Source organism: Phalacrocorax aristotelis, chromosome 9, assembly GCF_949628215.1.
Source record: "Phalacrocorax aristotelis chromosome 9, bGulAri2.1, whole genome shotgun sequence".
Classification (NCBI taxonomy): domain Eukaryota; kingdom Metazoa; phylum Chordata; class Aves; order Suliformes; family Phalacrocoracidae; genus Phalacrocorax; species Phalacrocorax aristotelis.
In genome coordinates, this window is record NC_134284.1 from 22757277 (window position 1) to 22779821 (window position 22545).

Below are 22545 nucleotides of genomic sequence, written 5' to 3' on the forward strand. Positions count from 1 at the left end.
TGACTGTTTCCTCTCCTACTACTAATAAATGCTTCTTTTTTAACAGCTGATGTTAATTCTTCAAAACCAGTTGGCAGTGACGCACCTTATGTTGCAAAAGTGGTAAGAGAGCATTTGAATCTTTACTTCACAACTTGAAAATGTTTGTTGTAGAGTAGCATGTGTAATTTAAAACATCTTCTGACTGAAAAAAATACAATTCCATAGTGCTGTTTAAAACAAAAGTGTGCTGATACAGAGGAATGCTGCTGAGAATTGGGACACCTATGTATGAGGGTAGATAATGGAACATCAGTGGAGTTGAAAAAGGTTCATGAAATTGATCAGATTCTGTTTCATTTGCTGCTTCCTGTAAACAGCCCAAATATCACAAAATTAATTACATCTGGCTAGCTTTTGGAGAATTTCTGTGAATCAGTGGTGAGTCTGTGAACTGTTGCTCACCACTGGATGTTGGTAAGCTGACAGATGGCTTGGGAGAAGAAACAGCAAAACTTTGATTCCTGAGGTCGCCACAGATATAAAGTCCTTTAAATATTTTATCATAAAACACATATATATTCTGATTTCTATTGAATTAAGATGGCATTGGCACATAATTTTTAACAAAAGCAAATTCTTTCTATTAGTTGAAATTTTCTTATGTTTTCAGTCTTAAAAAAGAATTGTTTAACTTGATTTGGCTATAATATTCTCTTCCTAAGGTATAAACTATTTTTCTTTAAATTTTGCTAGATTATTTTGTGTAGATTCTACTATTATATATGATTCCCTGGTAAAGTCTTAGTGAAAAACCTGGGAATATGGGAATAACCACAGTCGATCCAGACCAGTCATTACCTTGGTGGTACTCTTGGTCCTGTGACAAAAGCAAATACCAGAAAACTGTACAAGAGCTTCACAATGTTAAAAATCAGTTCTTCAGCACAGTTCAGAACTGCAGGGTTTTAATCTTTTATTTATTTAACTATATGGGGATACTGAAATGCTTTACTGCAATAGCTGGCCCCTTATGTAAATATGTTAATACTTATAACATTTGTTACTGAAACTAAAAGATCAGGTTAATTTAGAATAGAATACATTTTAGTTAGTATGTGCCTTTAATCTTGATATTTATATCTGTTGACTACAGAGAAATTCTACAGTACTGGTTTTAATACTGTTCAGACACCTCAAGATACTCTTGGTGATGACCCTTTTTCCAAAACGTTTTCACTTGCTAAAAAAAGCACTGCTTACAATGCAAATGCCAAACTACCACACTTTCAACGTCAGTGTGCTGCTGCCACCACCTTCGGTTTTTGTGGGCAGGAATTCCATATAGACCTGAGCTCCAGCCTGCAGCTGTTGTGTGGTGGCAACCTGCTTTTACATGCCCAACCTGTGCCATCAAGGGCAGCGGGTGTCCATTATGATGGAGCTGTGGGCTGTTTTAGAGGCAGATGATGGATTTTCATGTTACCAGCAGTGGCTCACCTATGGGAGGCATTGGCTCCTAATTACTGGCTCCTGCTGAGTTTGGACTGATCAGGAAGCAGAGTGCCATTTAACTTCCATGGGAGAATCCAGTTTGACTTGCTTGGAGAATTGTCAGATATGCATTATTTTATACTGTGCGTAATTGCTCTCCTTGCCCTTCCGAGGTTGAAACCTGTCCATCTGCATCTCTTCTCCTCCACTTTGGGCTCTAAATATTAGAAGACTTGTAACATTTGGGTTGCTTTTGTGCTAGATTCGCTTTGTTGCAGCAATTTGTAAATACCCCCATTGCTAATCTCTCCAATGACTACTTACTTTTAATTTGTCTTTTATAATTTTGTCTTTATGGCAATAAAGAGTAGCCCCAGTCTTTGTGCTGCCCTCGCAAATGACCCATAACATATTATGCCTCTACAGTCTAGTATAACTCAGCTACGGATGAGGGCCTGGTTTCTAATGCCTGAGTGATTCCTAGTTGAACTATCAGCTGAAGCAAAGTGGTTAACAGCTTTGAACAATTATAAGTGTTTAACAAAATATGTGCTTCTATAGTAATGTTCTCCAAATTAAGCTATTAAAGCGGGATGGAAATTGGCTTAGTCTTTGACATATCCTCATAGTATTGATGTCTGAGCGGTACAAAATGAATCACAGTTTTTATTAAAAAAAGAAATGCTTTTTAACATGTGGACCTTTCAGATGTCATTGTTCAGGAGTGGATGCAGAGTTTAATAACACTTCATTAAATTGCTGACAGTAAAAGATTAGAATTGTTAAAATATTACTTGAAGAAATTTGCTGGGTTTCAACATGTACTCCATAATCTCTTTCATTATGATATCTTTTCTAATTAGACTTAATTTCAGTTTTGCAAATCGTGTTTATAATGACCCTGGGCATAAAGTTGTAGAAATTTGTGTTTGAAGTCTTTCTGGTTTTAGTGTATTGCAAGATGACTAGTGTGGCAAATATTGGACATCATTACATGAGCCTTTTTAACATAGCTTATGAGTTTGTTTATCTGTATGTAGAATTAATGGTATTATGGGGAAACAGCTTTATAACCAACATGAAGATCTGTTTTATGCTTAAATCATTTATCCATCCCCCAAGTATGGAAAGATACCAGATTTTCAGCATTTGCTCTGACTATAGAGAGATATATCTTTTTTTAAGCACTGAGACATATTTTTGTGGAATAATTTATTTAAAGATAAATATTTTAAGAATCTTGAACACCTACAGTTTTTAGCTGTACTTTAGTAAGAAAATAACTTTCTTCAAACCTATGTAAATTGAATCAAATGAATATGAATTGTTTATATTCTAATTAAGTTAGAGTATTAATGGATTTTGCTACACAGAAACAAGTGAATAGGTCAAATATCGTTTGTTCAAGATAACTGCAGTATAAGAATTCAGCTGTTTAACCTTTCTCTTTATAGATAATCTCTGTATCACTAATTTGTTGTCCATAGAGGATAAATAAACAGAGTAAATATGCATGTACCAAAGTTTATGTGCATTGATCAGTCAGTCTAGTTGGGTTTGTTTTTCTTCCAATTCATGGCTTAAGTCTGAACGTTGGCCCCACAATAAGGGGCCAGAAAACTGTTGTCTTGGCTCCATTGTTTACCAGGGCAATGCTGCTGGAGGAAGTGAGGAGGAGATAGGCAGTAGCTTTGTAATCGAGTGTCCAGGCCTAGGAGTGGTGCCTCAGCTGATACCTGCTCCCATTCTGACTGGTCATTCTACTCTGAGCCAGTGCATCACATGCACATGAAAGCCCACGTTCATCAGTGTGTTTGGTCTCTTTACGTTGCTTCGTTAATGTCGGACAGCAGGAAACCTCTATTAGCTGAGTCGTACAGTCCGGACTTTAGCAGTTTTCTGGATTTCTACATCTGCATTTAAGAGTTACAATTAGAACCATTTAAGATTGATGTTACATATCTTGGAATTTTGGCTAATATGTGATTTTATTCTTTCTGGGTTTCTTTGCCAGTAATCATGCAATTGTTTCTGGTTAGATTTTTAAGTGTAGAATATTCCAAAATGGGTATTTTCACTGAGCTAGAATGGGTTTGGACATATGAGAGTAACTAGGCTGAAATAAATTTGCTTAAACTTACCTCAAAATCAATCACTGAAAAACTGCAAGACATGAGATCACTTTTTTTTTCCCCTCCCCTAAGTTCGGGAAATGTAGAGTACAGTTACTTGGCCATTTGCAATTCTTGCAGTATTTCAAAGCTTTGGTGTTTTCAAACTAATTTCTCTCTTGCACTTTACTTGTAATATGTGGTTACCAGAGATTTGTCTCTAGAAAATGGAACTGAGATACCTTATGTTAGCTTAAATAGAAGGTAGACTCTGAAGTCAAAATAGGCATAGTTCTTAGAATGTAGTTTAAGAGAAATTGTGAAATCCTCTGTAATTTTTTTACCTTGATCAACTAATGTAGGAAGGGAACAAAATACCTTATGTTCAGTAAGAATTCAAACTTTTTTAAGATTTTCCCATCAAAACATTTCAGGTGTTATTTTAGGCTCACTAATGACTATTGCAACTGATGCAATCCAGCCTTAATCTGGAAAATCTGAGATAATGAATGTTGTTTAATGTTCTCTGCTAAACTTTTGCTGCCAATTATTCATGGTAATTCTATACAGTTCAGTTAATTTGTTATTCTTTCATTTTTTTCTTATGGGAAAGGATTCTTTGATACCCTTGATGTTAAGCCATCTGTAATTAAAATAACATTTTAGAGCCAACCTTCTTTTATAAAAAGAACATATTCTATTGAATTTATCAGCACTGGGTAGAGCATTTGAGGGACAATATGCTTTTATAGGGTGACTGTTACATTTTGTGAGCTTTGAATAATTATTAGGTACTAACACAGCAGTTTTTAACTAATCTTAAATTGTCTTAAAGGAACCCAGCCAGAATGGACCTCTTTTTACTGAATTAAAGTTCTACATGCGAGCTGCTAAGCCAGATGAAAGTAAGCAGTCTATTAAAATGTTTTTAATGAACTACAAGCATTTAGGAAAGTAGAGCCTACAGGAGTAAGGTCAAACTTTAAAAGAATCTTTTTAGGTAATTAAAAAATTTTTTTGAATGATTGAAATCTGATTCAGACATACAGTAAAAATAGGATTTTTTGGTAAGATATTCTCTATAGTTGTGTTGATGGTATTGTCAAAATCAAAACTTTAGTTGCATCTCTGTCCCTACAACAGATGTGTCATTAACTTTGCAGTATACTTTGCATTCAAATTTCCATGAAATAAGCAGCTCACATGTATGCAGAAACTGTAAGTGATGTGAATACTCTTTATGTAAGTCTCTACTGATGCGAATTCATGAACGTATCTTTATTTGTATTTACAGTTCAGAAGTGGACTAAGTCCCATAAATTGAAATATTTAGGTGTACCAAGATACTGGGGTTCTGGCTTGCATGAAAAAAATGGAAACAGGTGAATATATCTTTTGTTGACATACACTGGGATTTATTTTATCCACAACCAGTATCCCTTTTAGCCTAATTTACTCTATCAGATGTGTTTTCCAGCTATCTTCATGTTGTTCATTTCTGCTGTAAAGGTTCGTGTTCATAACAGCCTACGTTTAAGGAACAGAAACACGTTATCTGTATTCTGTGTGATACTTGTATTTGTGTCTATTACATTCTTAGTGATTTAGTTTTCATTTGTTTAGAACATTGCTGTAATACAGTGATGCTATACCTATGTGGTTTAGAAGCTTTTCATATCTGAATTAAAATAAAGTCGACTTCTAATGTATAAGTCCTTGAATAATATGACTACTTTTAAAGTTTTTCTTCTGGTGTCGTGTGCACTTAAAGGGAATTTTCACTCACACATCTAAAGGACTTAGTGCTTTCTCTTGATCTATTTTATTTTCCATAGGGATAAGTTTGGGGTTTTTTGACTTACTTTGTGAGCTAGAATAATTTCTAGTCTGATGTTAAATTTGTCTTAAGTCTAGCAGTAGTTTTTAGTATTGTTGCGTGTCATGAAGGGTTTTAGTTACTTGGTCTTGAATGCTATGCCTGTTTATGTAGCAGTCCTTGTTTCCTAGTGGGCTTTCTCTGTACAGCTGTGCTGCAAGAAGTTTTAGTAGCTCTCTGGCAGCTTATAGTAGGTCAGGTGTCTTTGTGTGAGCCACTACCTAGAGCAGTTGGTGTGTATGTTTAATATGTCAGAATTGTCATTGTTTCAGTAGTTCGTAAACTTCAAAACAAATGTAATGTAAAAACAACATTAATTTTGAGAGGCAAAAGTAGATATAACTTTTTCCCAAATCAACTTTTCTTTGCATTCAGTATTTAATGCATGAGATTCTTAAATATAGCTTCTAAGAGCTCTTACTGTAATAGAACCAGCTTGGCTATAGCAATGAATATCAAAGCACCTTTGGCAACTGGGAGATTTTTCTTTTTAATAAAAGGTTGTAATACGTTTCAAGAAACTAACTTTTTTAAGTAACCATGTTAAATCACCTAGTCATTTGTAAAGTAAAAAATGTGTCTCTATAAGTGATTGATGCTTGGTTTTACCTATAGTGAATTATAATACAGAGATTTTCCTCTGTGGGTACTTGTTATTGTATTGCATAACTATCCAGGAATAAAGAACAGTTCTTTTGATGAACAAAGTTTTGACTAGCTGATGTAAAGAAGTTAAAGAATTGATGTACAATATTAAAAGAAGTCAAGTATTTCCCATATACTTGTTTCCTGTGTACCTGCAGTTTTTTTCAATCAGTAATTTGTACAATTAAAATGTAGGTAAAATACTTTGCTAAGTACAATTCAATAACTTCACTGTTGGGTTTTTTTCCTTGAATTTAGTTACCGATTTATGATAATGGATCGATTTGGCAGGGATCTTCAGAAGATGTGTGAAGAGAATGCAAAGCGATTTTCCCATAAAACTGTACTCCAGTTAGGCCTGAGAATAGTAAGTTTAAAAAATATATTTTTACTATCTGGCTTCCCTGTGTAAGTCTCAGCTAAATCACACTTTTGTGCTGACTACTGGTCCTCTGCTGGGTGGAGCTGGGTACTGCATTTATATGACTTTTTTTTTTTGTTAGCTTGATATTCTGGAATACGTCCATGAGCATGAATATGTGCATGGAGACATCAAGGCCTCAAACCTTCTTGTGAGTTACAAGAACCCTCATCAGGTATTTCTGATGCATTTTATTCCTAATGGTTTAAACCTTCTATTTGACAACACATCGAAGAGCTTTGAACCTGTGAAATCTACCAGAAGCTCATTTTTAAGAATGTATATGGTAACATTATTTCTGCTTGACATTTATATCTAGTTAATATTTGTTGTGGTTCAGCCTCAGCTGGCAACTGAACACCACGCAGCCGCTCGCTCACTCCCCCCCCACCCCTGTGGGATGGGGAAGAGAATCGGACGAGCAAAAGAACTTGTGGGTTGAGATAAGCACAGTTTAATGATTACAATAAAATTATAATGATAAATGATTATGATAATAATGACAATAACGTTAATATAATAAAAGGGAAAAGGAAGGGAAAGGGAAAACAGGAAAAAAAACCACAGAAATGATACAACCGCTCACCACCCACTGACTGACGCTGCCCCTCCCCGAGCCGCGATTGCTTCCTCCTCCCCCGGCCAGCCCGTCCCAGGTAACATACTGGGCATGACGTCACATTATATGGAATATCCCTTTGGTCAGTTTGAATCCGCTCTCTTAGCTGCGCCCCCTCCCCTCCTGGCTTCTTGTGCACCCGGCAGAGCATAGGAAGCTAGAAATGTCCTGGACTAGTACAGGCACTGCCCAGCAACAGCCCAAACATCTGTGTGTTATCTCAACAGGTTTTTTTCCCATGCTAATTTCAAAGCACAGCACTATACCAGCTAGAGTGAAGAAAATTAACTCTATCCCAGCTAAAACCATGACAATATTCTATGGGTGTTTTATGCATTTTGCTGGACAGTTATCAAATTGACTATTTGCCCTAACTAATATTCTAGAGAAATTCTCAAGATTAAAAAATTGACTCACAAACAGGTATTTGCAGGTGGGAGCTTCAAATTATATAGCATACCAGTAAATTATGTTTGCCTGTCTGCATTGTTACCTCATTCCTTTGTTCAAAAAATCCATCAAATAAGTGTTCTGTTACTTGGAAAAATCGGTCTTTAGAGTGTTGATTGTTCCACTTCATTTATGGAACTCTTTCATTTTTCTGCATTTTTAACTCTCTTTACTACTCAAACAATGCATACTAGAGTTTCAGAATTATGTATGTCGTCTTATCCAAATGTTTTAGCTCATGAAATAAGTAAAATAATCTCAGTTCCATTAAAGAAGCTGTGGAGTTACTGAGAGGTAATACTATGTAGTAGTGTTCAAATGGGACAGCTGACTTTAAAGAGAGTAGCACAGTAGGTGTAATGTTCATGGAGTTATAAATAAGACTTTTTTTTTTTTACTGGTAATAACAGACTCTTTTACTGTACTTCTCTGCATCAACAAGAAATGACTTCGAGATCAGGCCGCTATATGGAAAACCTGTCTGTCACGTTTTCAAATCGTATGTAGTAATCTCAATAAAGCAATAAGGAAAGGATAATTTAAAGTAAAAAACCGTACCATTTTTAATAATTTTTAGGAATTTCTGAGAATGGTTGGGAGTTACATTTATTATTTGTATAATTTTTGTATTTATAGTTCTTTAATCTTAGAATTCTTTGTGGAAATTACTAGGTGTACTTGGTGGATTATGGACTTGCTTACCGATACTGTCCTGACGGAGTTCACAAAGTATATAAAGAAGATCCTAAAAGGTGTCACGATGGAACTATTGAGTATACCAGCATTGATGCACACAAGGGTGTGGGTAAGGATGTAAAACTTCTTCCTCAGCAATAGGCATTTTTGCATCCTTTTTATAAACACAAAAGACTTAATTTGCCACATTGAGTTGTGTTAACGACCAGGTTTCTGAATCTATAACATTTTTTTTTTAAATTATTTTTCTCTATGGACTATGCAGGCATTTTTCTTTTTTCCATTTGCTAACTTTTACTTTGATATTAATTTACTGTATTTTAATGTAACTTTCTTAAATAGATTACCTTAATTTATAAAGAATGTTAAAATGTTTAGTGTATTGCTTTTTATTAACTAAGTAGAAATGGAATAGTGCTTATGAGATCTTGATAGAAAAACAGGCCCTGTTTTCAGGAGATAGTTTGTTATCAGTGTGAGCATAGTTCCATCATATTTGGCAAAGATGCACAGTATTCTTTATCTTGATTATGGCTTAATATTTATAAGATTTTTTAAAATGAAACTTCATTTAATTATGAAATATTATTTCATAATTATGCCTGTAGTCACCAAATATCAAAAGTCGAGAAGTGAGAAAAGGTTGAACATGAAAAGGACAGGTCTATGTCTGATGAAACATTCAGCATTTATAGTGAATATCAATTTTATTTTCTTCATTCTTTTTTTTTATTAGCATAAAAGTGTGTCCTGCAAAAATTCAGTTGTTGAAATTTATTATTTACTTCAGGATGAGCTGTTGCACCTATGCTTAAAACTGAACACGAACAAAGATGACTTGACTTGCCCCTTTGTACTTCTCTTGTAGTCTGTGACCAATGTACATGTGCGTGGTTTCTGGGGTTTTTTGGCAAGGCTTTTAGGGATCTGATCTATTATTGTCCTCTGTTCAGTTTTCAGGCCACACTGTGGCCGTTTAAGGCCAGCATTATGGAATTTTTTTTTTTCAGGAGCTGGGGTTTTAGCACTGTTACCTTTTTACAGAAGAAGGGAACTAAAAACTCTTTCAAACAGAAAGTGAGTCACTTCACTAATTTGCTCTATTTTTTCCACAATTGCAGTACTTAAAAAGCTTCCCAAACTGGGCATGTCATATCCTTGAGTAGAAGAAAGATTGATAAAGGACTTGAAAATTAAGTTATCCTTCCAGATGTAGGAACAATATTTTTTTCTTCCTTGCTTTCACACCAAAATAAAGAAATAAGTAACAGATACTGTAGTGTTACATTGTTTGCATTGGCTTTCTATTGTCTTAACATATTTGCAAATTTTAGCTGTTGTTAAACTATGCGTGCTTTATTAGCTGCTCTTACAGTTCTTTTCATATGCGTGCATATATATTTAGCGCCATCCAGACGTGGTGACCTGGAGATTTTGGGTTACTGTATGATTCATTGGCTTAGTGGCCATCTACCATGGGAGGATAATTTGAAAGATCCAAATTTTGTCAAAGACTCAAAAATGAGGTGAGAAACTACTTGTTTTCTTTCTCCTTTGAAACTGAAAATAGGAGTAAAATGTCTTTATGTAGAAAAGCTTTGTATTTTCGATGTTCCTTTTTGGTGAGTAGCCTATTGTTTTGTATGTCCCCCTGTTTCCCTTCATTGTGTCTCATGTATCCTTGGTTTGTAATTAAATTTTACTTGTACTATTCTACTCTGTCTTTTTGCGTATGTGAGATGCTGGTTTACCCACCACAGTATTGTCCTTAAGAGTGCTTTTTGGCTTAACCAGAGCAGTATTCTAATCAGAATGCAGGAAACCATTAGTCCTGCTTCACAGAAAGAGAGCTGAAGCATGGAGTACGAGTACGCATTATAACACCATGCTCTGAAGTCAGTGGCAGAGATGAGAGTGAAAGGTGGATCTTAAATGTCTTTGAGCATCATTCCAGCTAGAGGGCTGCTAATGTGGGATTAAAAACATTTTTTTTTTTTTGTCCCTCACTCACTGTTACATACCTTTGTCTTCCCCCACCCTTGTTGAACCCTCTGTTGTCAGGTATTTAATATGAAGAAAGCTGTCCCAGCACAGCAGTTTCTGTCTCATTAAGAAGTAATTGTTACCTGGCTTCCTTATCTCTACTTTTAATGCTTTGGCCTCCATTGATGTTAGCAAAGCTACCCCTGCTTCCTCCCAGTTATTATTTTGGCAGGTGATCTGCTCTGAATAATATCAGCTAGAGAAGGAGTCCTTTAGCAGGAAGAGGTGAGAACATTGGTATGTGAGGATTTAAAATGGACTAGTTCTTTTCCTTCAGTCTTCTACTTGCTTGCTTTTATAGGAATTGAAAACTGTTGAACGAAAACTTACAATATCTCAGGTAGCCTGTCTGGCATTCATCAGGTTCTCAAATGTACTGCACTACTGAAAATTGCTTCACTAAGTCATACCAAAGGTTTATCTAGTAGTTTTTCCTGTCTCTGACAGTGGCCCAAGCTAGGTATTTAGGAAGTCTATCAAAACAGGACAAGATTCAAAGTTTGAAAGAAACAATAGTTTTGAATAATTCTGTTTTTCAGATGTAGAGATAATATTTCAGTTTTGATGGACAAATGCTTTCCTGGGAAAAATAAACCAGGTAAGAGCTATTTTAAATTAAAATACTTTGGTTTGTACCATGTGGTAAGCATTGGCTAATAATTTGTTTTAATGTCCTTTTTCTTTAAAAAACAAAACAAACAAAAAAACACAAAACCCCCAACCCCAAAACAAAGCTATCAATCTGTTTGGGTGCCATCATCAAATTGTAGACAACTTTACACAATGGATAGAAGCTCTGAAATTCGTGTTTACATAGGGTAGGCTGTGCTACTCTGTATACAAATAAAAACAGATCAGTTCAGTTGCTGCAAAAGGTGAGGAGTTGTCAGACTGTCAGCAGCTTTTTTCCAGAGAGGTGTGTCTCAGGCATTGTACTCTAATTTGTTGCTTCTTTAAGTCCTCCTTGTTTACTTAAGTTTTGTACCTATTCTTACTTTTATCAGCAGCAACAAAGTGGGATGAATTAGATTGTTGATTTGGAGAAGTTCTAGACTCTTGGCTGCAGTTGTATGAACTGCAGACACTGTGCTTCTAACTAATGACAGTATTAAGTATTTGCAAACATGAAATGTGTAAATTGGTTTTCCACAGCTGAATTTTAGAGATCCAAAATAATAAAGTAATGAGAACTGAAAGTCCTAGATTGTTTCTATTTGGCATTGGTGATTTGCTGAGTAGATTTATTTTTTAAAAAAAACCCTGACTATTAGAAACACACTTTCTGAGGATCTTAAACTTAAATATTTAGTTATTTCCAGCTACTGCTGGTGATCAGAAGAGTATTTTCTATGTAAAGTGTGACTTGTTTGGTTTTTCAGTGGTCAGATGTTTCATCTGTTTTTTTTAATATGTTTCAGTCTTGAACTGAAGAAGTCTGGGATAACATTGAGGTTCCTGTCAGTATTTTTAAATATAGACATAAGAAATATCATGTAAACAAGCATTCATTGGTGAAGATTGGCCTATTACATTTTTTACGACTGACTGTTTTCTTCATTGCAACGAGTGTGTAAAAAACAGTGATGCTGTCATCACTGGTTAATGAACCTCGGTATAATTTTTTTCTAAAATGTGTTGTAGTAAAGTCATAATTATGAGTTTATAAATAACCATTTCAAAAAATGGCATAAGTAGTGCATGCATAATTTCTGACTCTTCTGTGGTAAAAATGAATGATTAAAATGTTTTCAAATAGAAATTAACTGGAGGTACCATTTCTTTAGATGAAATCGCCAAATATATGGAAAAGGTGAAGCTACTGAGCTATGAAGAGAAACCTGTTTATCAGCATTTCCGAGAAATACTTCTGCAAGGTCTTAAGGCCATTGGGCAAAAAGATGATGGAGTACTTGACTTTGGCTTGTCAGAGAATGGAGACTTGCAAACAAATCCCATGCAAAAGGTTTTTACTCTAAAAATTTGTCATCTCTTAATGTGTGGGGTTTTTTTGAGCCAAATAAGAATTAAAGTGGTATTGGAAGTAGGTGTCATAACTGCATCCAGTAGGAAATAAGCAAATAGTGAAATGTTTAAGTCCTCCTCTTTTGCATTATTTCTCTAACTTCACTAATTGTTATTAAACTTAATACAGAATGGTGTTTATAGGTATTCTTTCATAAAGTCAGTCGGTGAGGCATGCGGCGGCAGCAACGGTAAGTCCTGTGACTGGGCGTTAGATTGGGGTAGAAACAGGGGTTTCCTGTGCCAGGGAACCTGGTAGAGAGCCCGTGGGGCCCTTGTGCCAAAAACAACTGGCTGCTCTTGAGAGCAAGGCAGACGGGGCTTGGGCGTTGCTGGGGCAACAGCGGGAGATTTAAACAGGTCCCTAGGGAGCACGAGCGACCAGGAGTGCGGCAAACAGGGCATGGCGCGTTCGCGCAGGCAGGGCGAGCAGGCAGCTGGCGAGCTCTCCTCGTGGTCTGCACTCTCCTGGAAAAGACTTAGCCATGGTCTCTGTTCGGACAAGAGATATCACCAGGAGGCATGTGGCGATGCAGACAGAACTCCCACTAAAACACGCAGCCACCCAGGTGTCTGGCTGCAGGGAGTGCCAGAGCCTTGCTCCAGTCATGGAGGGCTCCCGAGACAGGACCCGTGTGAGGTGCGAGCAGGTGGAGGATCTGCTCAGCATGGTGGCAGAGCTGAAAGAAGAAGTTGTGAGACTGAGGAGTATCAGGGAATGTGAGAGGGGGATAGGGAGTGGCTCCACCAGTCTACCATCCCTGAGACAAGCACACCAGATGGAAGCATCAAGAGAAGGAGTGGCCCCCCTGCCCTTGTGCCACCAGGCAGAGGGAGGGGACCCAAGAGACGGAGGATGGATTCAGATCCCTGCTTGGTGCAGTGGGCAAATCCTCTCCCAGCCAACTTCGCCCCCCCCCAGGTGCCCTTACACAATAGGTATGGGGCTCTGGAACCCGAGGGCCAGGAGGACAAAGATACAGACAGTGATCCACCCAAGGGGTTGACTAGAGGGAACCAGTCAGCCCCATGCGTTACAATGGCCGCTGGTAAGAAAAAAAGAAGGGTAATTGTTGTAGGGGACTCCCTTCTGAGGGGAACAGAGGGTCCGGTATGCCGACCGGACCCATCCCATAAGGAAGTCTGCTGCCTCCCTGGGGCAAGGGTAAGACATTACCAGGAAGCTCCCTAGGCTAGTAAAAGGATCCAATTATTATCCGCTAGTGGTTGTTCAGGTTGGCAGTGATGAGGTAGCTGAGAGGGGCGCAAAGGCAATCAAAAGGGACTTTAGAGAACTGGGGCGATTGCTTGAAGGATCAGGAGCGCAGGTAGTGTCTCCCGGCTACCGATGGGATGGAGGAAAACATACGGAAAGGAACAGGAAATCCCATCTCATTAACACGTGGCTCAGAGGCTGGCGCCAGCGGTGGGGTTTTGGTTTTTTTGATCATGGGGCAGTTTACATGGCCCCAGGTCTGTTGGAGATAGATGGGGTTCACCTGTCGCAAAGGGGGAAAAAAGATTCTAGCTTAGGAGTTAGCAGGCCTCGTTGAGAGGGCTTTAAACTAGATGCGAAGGGGGAAGGGGATAAAACCAGGCTTGCTAGGAATGAGCCTAGGGGTGGCATGCCTGTGTTGGAAAAGAGATCAATAGTTCAACTGAAGTGCATTTATACCAATGCATGCAGCATGGGCCATAAACAGGAGGAGCTGGACGCCATTGCGTGCCAGGGAAACTATGATGTGGTTGCCATCACGGAAACATGGTGGGATGACTCACACAACTGAAGCACTGCAGTGGATGGCTACAAGCTCTTTAGAAGGGACAGGCAAGGAAGGAGAGGTGAAGGGGTAGCCTCGTATGTTAGAGAGTGTTTTTACTGTCTAGAACTCAATGACGGTAATAAGGTTGAGTGCTTATGGGTAAGGGTCAGGGGGAAGGCCAATAAGGGAGATATCCTGGTGGGAGTCTGTTATAGACCACCCAAACAGGATGAGGAGACAGATGAAGTAAGTACTCTACAAGCAATTGGCTGAAGTCTCACGATCTCTAGCCCTAGCTCTAGTGGGAGACTTCAACTTACCAGATATCTGCTGGAAATACAACACAGCAGAGAGAAAGCAGTCTCAGAGGTTCCTGGAGTGTGTGGGAGAACTTCCTGATGCAGCTGGTGAGTGAGCCAACCAGGGGAGGTGCCCCGCTGGACCTGCTGTTTATGAACAGAAAAGGCCTGGTGGGTGATGTGGTGGTCGGAGGCTGTCTTGGGCTCAGCAACCATGACATAAGAGTTTTTGATTCTTGGAGAAGTAAGGAAGAGGGTCAGCCAAACCACTACCCTGGACTTCAGAAGGGCAGACTTCGGATTGTTAAGGAGTCTGGTTAACAGAGTCCCTTGGGAGGCAGTTCTGAAGGGCAGAGGAGTCCAGGAAGGCTGGATGTTACTAAAGAAGGAAGTCTCAAAGGCACAGGAGCAGGCAGTCCCCATGTGCAGTAAGTCGAGCAGGTGGGGGAGAAGACTGGCTTGGCTGAATAGGGAGCTCTGGCTGGAACTCAAGGAAAAAAAGGAGTGCTTACTGCCTTTGGAAGAAGGGGCAGGTGACTCAGGAGGACTACAGGGATGTTGTGAGGTTATGCAGGGAAAAGATTAGGAAGGCGAAGGCCCAGCTGGAACTTAAACTGGCTGCCACCGTTAAAGATAAAAAATATTTTTATGAATACAACAGTGACAAAAGGAGGGCCAGGGAGAATCTCCCTCCTTTGTTGGATGTGGAAGGTAACCTTGCCAGGAAAGATGAAGAGAAGGCTGAGGTGCTTAATGCTTTCTTTGCCTCAGTCTTTAATAGTCAAACTGGTCATCTGCAGTGTTGTCAGGCCCTTGTGCTGAGAGATGGAGCTAGTATGCAGAATGAAGTCCCAGTTGTTGAAGAGGTGGCAGTCACCGACCTGCTCCTTCAACTGGATGTTCACAAGTCCATGGGGCCAGATGGGATCCACCCAAGGATACTGAGGGAGCTGGCAGAGGAGCTCGCCAAGCCATTCTCCATCATTTATCAGCAGTCCTGGTCAACCGCGGAGGTCCCAGATGACTGGAAACTGGCGAATGTGATGCCCCTCTACAAGAAGGGTCAGAAGGAGGATCCGGGGAACTACAGGCCTGTCAGCCTGATCTCGGTGCCGGGAAAGGTCATGGAGCAGATCATCTTGAATGCCATTACGTGGCATGTGCGGGACAACCAGGGGATCAGGGTCAACCAGCATGGGTTTATGAAAGGGAGGTCCTGCCTCACTAACCTCGTCACCTTCTATGATAATGTGACTCGCTTAGTGGATGAAGGGGAAGGCTGTAGATGTTGTCTACTTGGACTTTAGTAAGGCCTTTGACACTGTGTCCCACAGCATTCTCCTGGAGAAGCTGGCTGCTCACGGCTTGGACAAGTGCACTCTGCGCTGGGTTAAAAACTGGCTGGATGGCCAGGCCCAAAGAGTTATGGTGAATGGAGCTAAATCCAGTTGGCACCCGGTCACAAGCCAGGGCTCAGCATTGGGGCCAGTCTTGTTTAATATCTTCATTGATGATCTGGATGAGGGGATGGAGTGCACCCTCAGTAAGTTTGCAGATGACACCAAGCTGGGTGGAAGTGTCGATCTGCTGGAGGGCAGGAAGGCCCTACAGAGGGACCTGGACAGGCTGGATCGCTGGGCCGGAGCCAACAGTATGAGATTCAACAATGCCAAGTGCCAGGTCCTGCACTTGGGTTGCAACGATCCCATGCAACGCTACAGGCTTGGGGAGGAGTGGCTGGAGAGCTGCCTGGAGGAAAAGGACCTGAGGGTGTTGGTTGACAGCCAGCTGAACATGAGCCGGCAGTGTGCTCAGGTGGCCAAGAAGGCCAATGGCATCCTGGCTTGTATCAGGAGTAGTGTGGCCAGCAGGAGCAGGGAGGTGATCGTGCCCCTGTACTCGGCACTGGTGAGGCCCCACCTCGAGTACTGTGTTCAGTTTTGGGCCCCTCAGTACAGGAAGGACATCGAGGTGCTGGAGCATGTCCAGAGAAGGGCAACGAAGCTGTTGAAGGTTCTGGAGAGCAGGTCTTATGAGGAGAGGTTGAGGGAGCTGGGGTTGTTTAGCCTGGAGAAGAGGAGTCTGAGGGGAGACCTTATCGCGCTCTACAACTGCCTGAAAGGAGGTTGCAGCGAGGTGGGTGTTGGTCTCTTCTCTCTAGTAACAAGTGATAGGATGAGAGGAAATGGCCTCAAGCTGTACCAGGGGAAGTTTAGGTTAGACATTAGGAAAAACTTCTTCACCAAAAGGGTTGTCAGGCGTTGGAACAGGCTGCCCAGGGAGGTGGTTAAGTCTCCATCCCTGGAGGTATTTAGAAGAAGGGTAGATGTGGTGCTTGAGGATATGGTTTAGTGGTGGACTTGGCAGTGATAGGTTAGCGGTTGGACTTGATGATTTTAAGGGTCTTTTCCAACCTTAAAGATTCTATGATAATATCTTGGATAACAGAATGTGTATGTATAGTTGAAATGACATTTGAACAGATGATCATTCAGTTTATCTACTTATTTTCCTTAAATTGGTAAAACTCCAGATGGGTCAAAATACGTGTAAGGTAAAATAAGCCGTTTTTGTTTCATATTAGTTTTCTTTTTGTGATTAGTTCAAAGCTTAGTTTTAAGTGTACATCTTTATGCCAAGTATTTGATTCTGGAATTCACATTTTGAATTCAGTGTGTTCTAGTATGTTACTTATGAGTCATAATTATAGTGGTAGGCTAGGGGTATTTTATTCCTTGTTTAAGAAGGCTTAAACTCTAGATTTGGACTCCCATTTGAATACAGTGTAAGAACTTTTTAAACCTTAGGGAAATCATATGTCAAAATGGTTTGTAGTAACTATAAAAAATGGTCAAATAACAGAACAATAGATGATCGAATGGTTTGGGTTGGAAGGGACCTTTAGAGGTCATCTAGGCCAACACCCTGCAGTGAGCAGGGACATCTTCAACTCGATCAGGTTGTTCAGAGCCCTGTCCAACCTGAACATGAAAGTTTCTAGAGATGGGACATCTACCACCTCTCTGGGCAACTTGTTCCAGTGTTTTACAACCAACATCGTAAAAGACTTCTTCCTTATATCCAGTCTAAATCTACCCTATTTTTGTTTAAAACTGTCTCCCCTTGTCCTGTCAGATCAAGCCTGTTATTATTATCCAATACTTAAAAATGCATTTATTACTTGTTATTAAAAAATGCAAATAAACAGGTGGGCAGTTTATTGATTTCTTTAGTGTGAACCAGGGAACTGAAAATTATAATACAGGATAATAGTACAAGAATTCTGCCTGCTTACTGGCATGATCAGCAGTATGTTAAAGATGGGCAAAAGCAAAAAAGAAAAAAAGCTGTAGGATTTTTAAGTCTTTTGGAGATATACGTCCAGCTTTTGTCACTTACTTTGCCCAGTAAATAATACTTTGGCTAAAATTATACAGCCATGGTCATCTTACTAATGTTTTCTGCTGAACTGAATGTAAAGATCTGTCCAAAAGGAGAGTTCATTAGCATAAATTCTTCTGTTCCCCCTGTGGATCGACATGGTTTGAGACCTGTGTTTTGGGGGGAAAAAAATCGTTTTTAATGGTTGGCTGGTTTCTTTGCTGAATAAGTTGGCCTGCTGCAGAGCCAGCATCTGTGACCTTTAGTGTCCTTGTCCAGCAGAGATGGCTGGTGCACATTTCCAATGGAATAAAACTACAAAAATCAGTCCGATATCAGTCCAATATCAAATCCAATATCAAATTTCCTATAGCAGTCAAGACCATTCACAAAGGGTGGGATAATACTTTTTGATAGGTTCTTAGCTACTAGCATCAATTAGGAGTTAGCTTTTATATTGGGTTTTGGTGGGGTTTGGGGAGGGTGCGGCTGGGTGCTTGGTTTTTGTTTTTTTTGGTGTTTTTTTTTTTTTTTTTACTTTGAGGAACCAGATGAATGATGAATGGTCAGCTTGCTCAGTTGTCACAAATATATTCAAGCACTTATATAAAACAATGAGTGTTACTGGCCTGTTTGAAGGTTTTCAGCTGTCCACTTCATATTGCAGTGGACTTCATGCCAGCTACTGCTAGTGTCCAGACAGAATAAGATTGTTTGCTTGAAATCAGGTTGACAGAGCCTGCATGCTTTTGACCAAATACCAGCACAGATGACTCTTCCATGTTGGATTTTCTAAGCCTTGTAACAGCTGTGGTGTAGGGTAGAAGAATAGATTGTGCTAGTCCTCCTTCCAAGGTCATATTTTGCACTTTTCTTCAAGAATGAATGGAAAGAGGGCCTTCAGCAGGATGTCTTCCTTCCCAGAGTATGTTTGGGAACTCATGCTACTAGGCTTTTCTTCCAAGGGGTATCAGACATTAATGAGAGGCTAGGAGAACTGGAAGATGATCTGTGCTAGTTGAGAATAGCTGGACACTTAGATAAACAGAGGAAGAAAAGAAGAACACAGAATGCTAGTTAAAATGATATGTATTTTCAGCTGTGACAGGAAGCTCAGCTCGATGACTGAGTGTTTTAAAGATAAGCTCCAAATTCCAAACTCTGTTAGAAACTGCTTTCCATAATGCTAACTTATCACTGATCAGTAGCATCTTGTCTCTGAAAGCCAGTATCTTCTAGCACATGCTGAATTTCTTTTGGTGTGCTTAATATCTAATTTGGAAAAGAAAAATGCAGTCTGACACCCACCCATGAGAAGATGGTGACCTCTAATATAGAGTATTTATGGCATTTTGGCTGTACTGGTCTTTTAATCACAATAGGTCTTATGACACCTACTCTTCAGTTCCTTTGGGGCAATCTACTATAGTATTTCCATAAAACTGTTATTTGGTGTCCTGAAGTTATGGTATTTCATAGCTAGGAGACAATATTTCTAGCTTCTGTGTAAATAAATTCTTAGAATGTAGGATTCTCCTGTGCTTTCAGCCCATATCGCTAATTGAGCCATGATGTGCGTTTATATGTTGCATATAGGCATGGTTGTTTTGGAATCTCGGTCATTCTCCAGTATTGGTATTTGGCTAAAACTCACAGATGACTGCTATATTAAAGGTTAACATTTTATTTTCTATATCATGACTCAAGCTTCCCCAGATGTATAAGTAAATGAAAGACAGTCCACAGTTCTGCGGAAGGTTGGGTTTTTTTTTGTTGGGGTTTTTTTAGTGAGTTAGTAAATGCATATTGGTTTGTGTGTGTGATATTTTGTAGTAGTTCTAGCAAAACAAGAAGCTAACAGTACCATGTGTTGAAGGAAAGTATCTGAAGCTCTTGACTAAATTATTTAGGGCAAGGACCACATCTTACTTTTGTTCAGTGCTGAAAAGTTGCTGGGAGATATTGGCAGTAAACTAAAGTGGAAAAATATGGATCTTAGTGATTTGTGGTTCCCTCTAATGTTCAGCTTCAGATGCGCAGGTGTTACTTTTGTCAGATGAATGCTGCTTGATTTCTACTGCTATGTAATTCACCTGCATCAAGATTAAGAAACCATTTTTTATTAAATAAGCTTGGAAACAAGATAAATGTATTTCGCTTTTGTGTAGCATGTATTGGATATCTGTGTTTCTGATGAGCGTTTAAAATGTTTTCTAGTACAATTGGGAGGAATGCATTATCTCTCATATAAAAGCAGTACAGCGCTGAAATAGTCCTCCTTAATTTTGGTCAGAATGAACAAAAGTGTCTGTGTTTATTCCTGCCTAATGCATCACAAATCTGCTGACATGCTAACCTTGGAGTCTTGGCTGGCGGTAATCAGGCCTGTGCACCGGCAGGAAAGATGTACCTAATGCACTCCATCAGTGCAGTTTGCATATGGAAGTTCTCACAGGGGAGCTGCCCTGTGCCAGCTGAGGGTTACCTGCCCACTGCAGTTATTGTATGTAATTATCGAACCAATCTGTTCAGCCCAGCAGGGTTTAGATGGTAATCATGAAGCAACACTTTGGAAAGGAAAGATGTAATGCACTCTCCCCTTCTCTCATGAGCTATGTGAAGTTGTAGCCACCTTTAAAGCTGTATTAGTAAAGCTCTAGTCTCACACAATTGAAAAAAATGAAAAAGGGAAAGATAAACTCTTCCAGTATTCAACAAAGTTATCATCTATGTCTGACACAGATATGGGTCAACTCATCCTTTGCAAAAATCATGTGGCTTTAAAAAAAATAGTCTTTCCATAACCACCGTAAGAATACTTTGCAATTGTAAGATTAATTGCAATATACAGATAATAACAGCTCTATCCATTTAGAGGTTTTAAGATAATGTACCTTGAATAGAGTTCAGATTTCCTAAGTACCTCTCTTTGGAACAGAACCCATGGTTGCTATTGGAAAAATATAATAGTGTACTGTCAGTGGGTGTTAGCTACTTCTAAGCTGTGCAAAGAAAGCCTTAAGAAGGAAGGATCCAGACAAACTTGAATTTAATGAGGTGTAATTTCTTTTAACATCAACTTTGGGTAAAATGTTTTTCTGTGTTCTGTAAGATTTTTCAGATTGCACCTTTTGAACAGTCACTCAATGTAAATAAAAAAGTGGATTTTGATCATAAAAACTTGTGTTTTCATACATTAAAATTTTAACTCCTAATGTGATCTGCACATAGGGGAATTGAACTTTTTAAATTGTCTATTGCCTAGTACTAGTATTCTTGCATTAATATATGAATAAAATTTCTTTACAACTGGAGATGTTTTATAATATATTAAGAAATAGTGCTTAAAATTTGGGAGTACCATGTGAGGATAAGATATTTTCTACTTTGTGTGGTCTTTTCTGCTCTTGAGGTCAGTTGCACCCCCTCTTTTTTTTTTTTTTGTTTTGTTTTTAGCCCCAGAAAAAAAGAAAGGCAGCAGCTGCAACCAGTGAGAGCACTGAAGCAGAAGTGGAAGATACAGGAAGTCCAGAAAAAAAGCAACATCGTTCTTCTAGTAAGTTGAAAAGTTGTTCTCACAGTCACATGCACTGGTGTGTGGTAGGTTAACCCTGGCTAAGGGCCAAACTCCCACCTAGCCACTCACTCCCCTCCTCAGTGGGACAGAAGGAGAAAATAGGATAAAAAAACTCATGGGTTGATACAAGACAGGGAGATTGCTTACCACTTAGTGGTGCACGCAAAACAGACTCGGGGAAAATGAATGTAATTTATTGCCAATTAAAATAAATTTGGGTAGTGACAAAGGCAAACATTAGAGCAACATATTTTCTTCACCTTCTCCCAAGCTCGACTTCTTCACTCTAGATTCCTCTATCCCACTCCCTGAGCAGTGCAGGGAGTATGGAGTGGAAATGTGTTATGGTCGGTACATAGCATTTTCTCTCTGCTGCTCCTTCGTCCTCACATTTTTCCCCTGCTCAGGCGTGGGCTCTCTTTCTTGGGCTGCAGTCCTTCAGGGGAAAAAAATGTGCTCTGGTTCCTTCAGGAAATATCCATCTGGTCCAGTGTGGGCTCTCCCACGAATTGCAGGGGATATCTGCTCCACCCTAGGTCCTCTGTGAGCTACAGGGGATATCTGCTGCTGTGCTATGGAGCATCACCTCCTCCTCTGACCTTGGTGTCCCCTCTGCTGTTTTTCGCTCTCCCCCTGGTGGCGCCCCTACCCCCACTCATCCAGTGTTTGTTGCCCTCTCCTCAGTGTTTTCACAGAGGTGCCACAAACAAGTTGGGCTCAACTTTGGCCTATGGTGGGTTTGTTTTGGAGCCAGCTTGGGTGGACTGTGTCAGCCTCAGGACAGCACCTGGCCTTTTCCCATGGAGGCCACCCCTGTAGCCGACCCCAGCTTACCAAAGCCCTGCCACATGGCCACATATACCCAATACAACAGTTTACCTTTAGCAGTTCAAGTGTTTTTTATCTTTCATAATTTCTTTTTAGATTAATGATAATAAAATAGAAGTATTTAAACTTTCTGTGTAAGAAATACATACTCTCCAATTTTATGCTGCCTAAAGCTGGTAGAAATGCTAGGTGATAAAAATCGGTGCTTCCACCCTGTTCTTTCGCCGTCGTTCATTCTCTTCTCCAGTCTCATTTTTGTCCTTGTGCCTTGTCCAGTTCACTGTCAGAATATGCTGACTCCTCAGGACTTCATCACAGTCTGTTAAAGCCAGGGGCTAGCA

The 22545-nt window shown here is 39.5% G+C and overlaps 1 protein-coding gene across 2 annotated transcripts in view; it reads left to right on the forward strand.

Moving 5' to 3' along the window:
* Nucleotides 1-22545, forward strand: part of VRK1 (VRK serine/threonine kinase 1) — a 42052-nt gene that overhangs the window by 8214 nt on the left and 11293 nt on the right. For both annotated transcript variants that reach the window (XM_075103871.1, XM_075103870.1), the window contains 10 exons: nt 47-102; nt 4420-4489; nt 4879-4966; nt 6364-6472; nt 6609-6701; nt 8268-8400; nt 9697-9817; nt 10874-10932; nt 12119-12297; nt 21256-21355. In XM_075103871.1, coding sequence (XP_074959972.1) covers nt 47-102; nt 4420-4489; nt 4879-4966; nt 6364-6472; nt 6609-6701; nt 8268-8400; nt 9697-9817; nt 10874-10932; nt 12119-12297; nt 21256-21355 — 1008 coding nt within the window. The remainder of the gene's footprint in view (nt 1-46; nt 103-4419; nt 4490-4878; nt 4967-6363; nt 6473-6608; nt 6702-8267; nt 8401-9696; nt 9818-10873; nt 10933-12118; nt 12298-21255; nt 21356-22545) is intronic.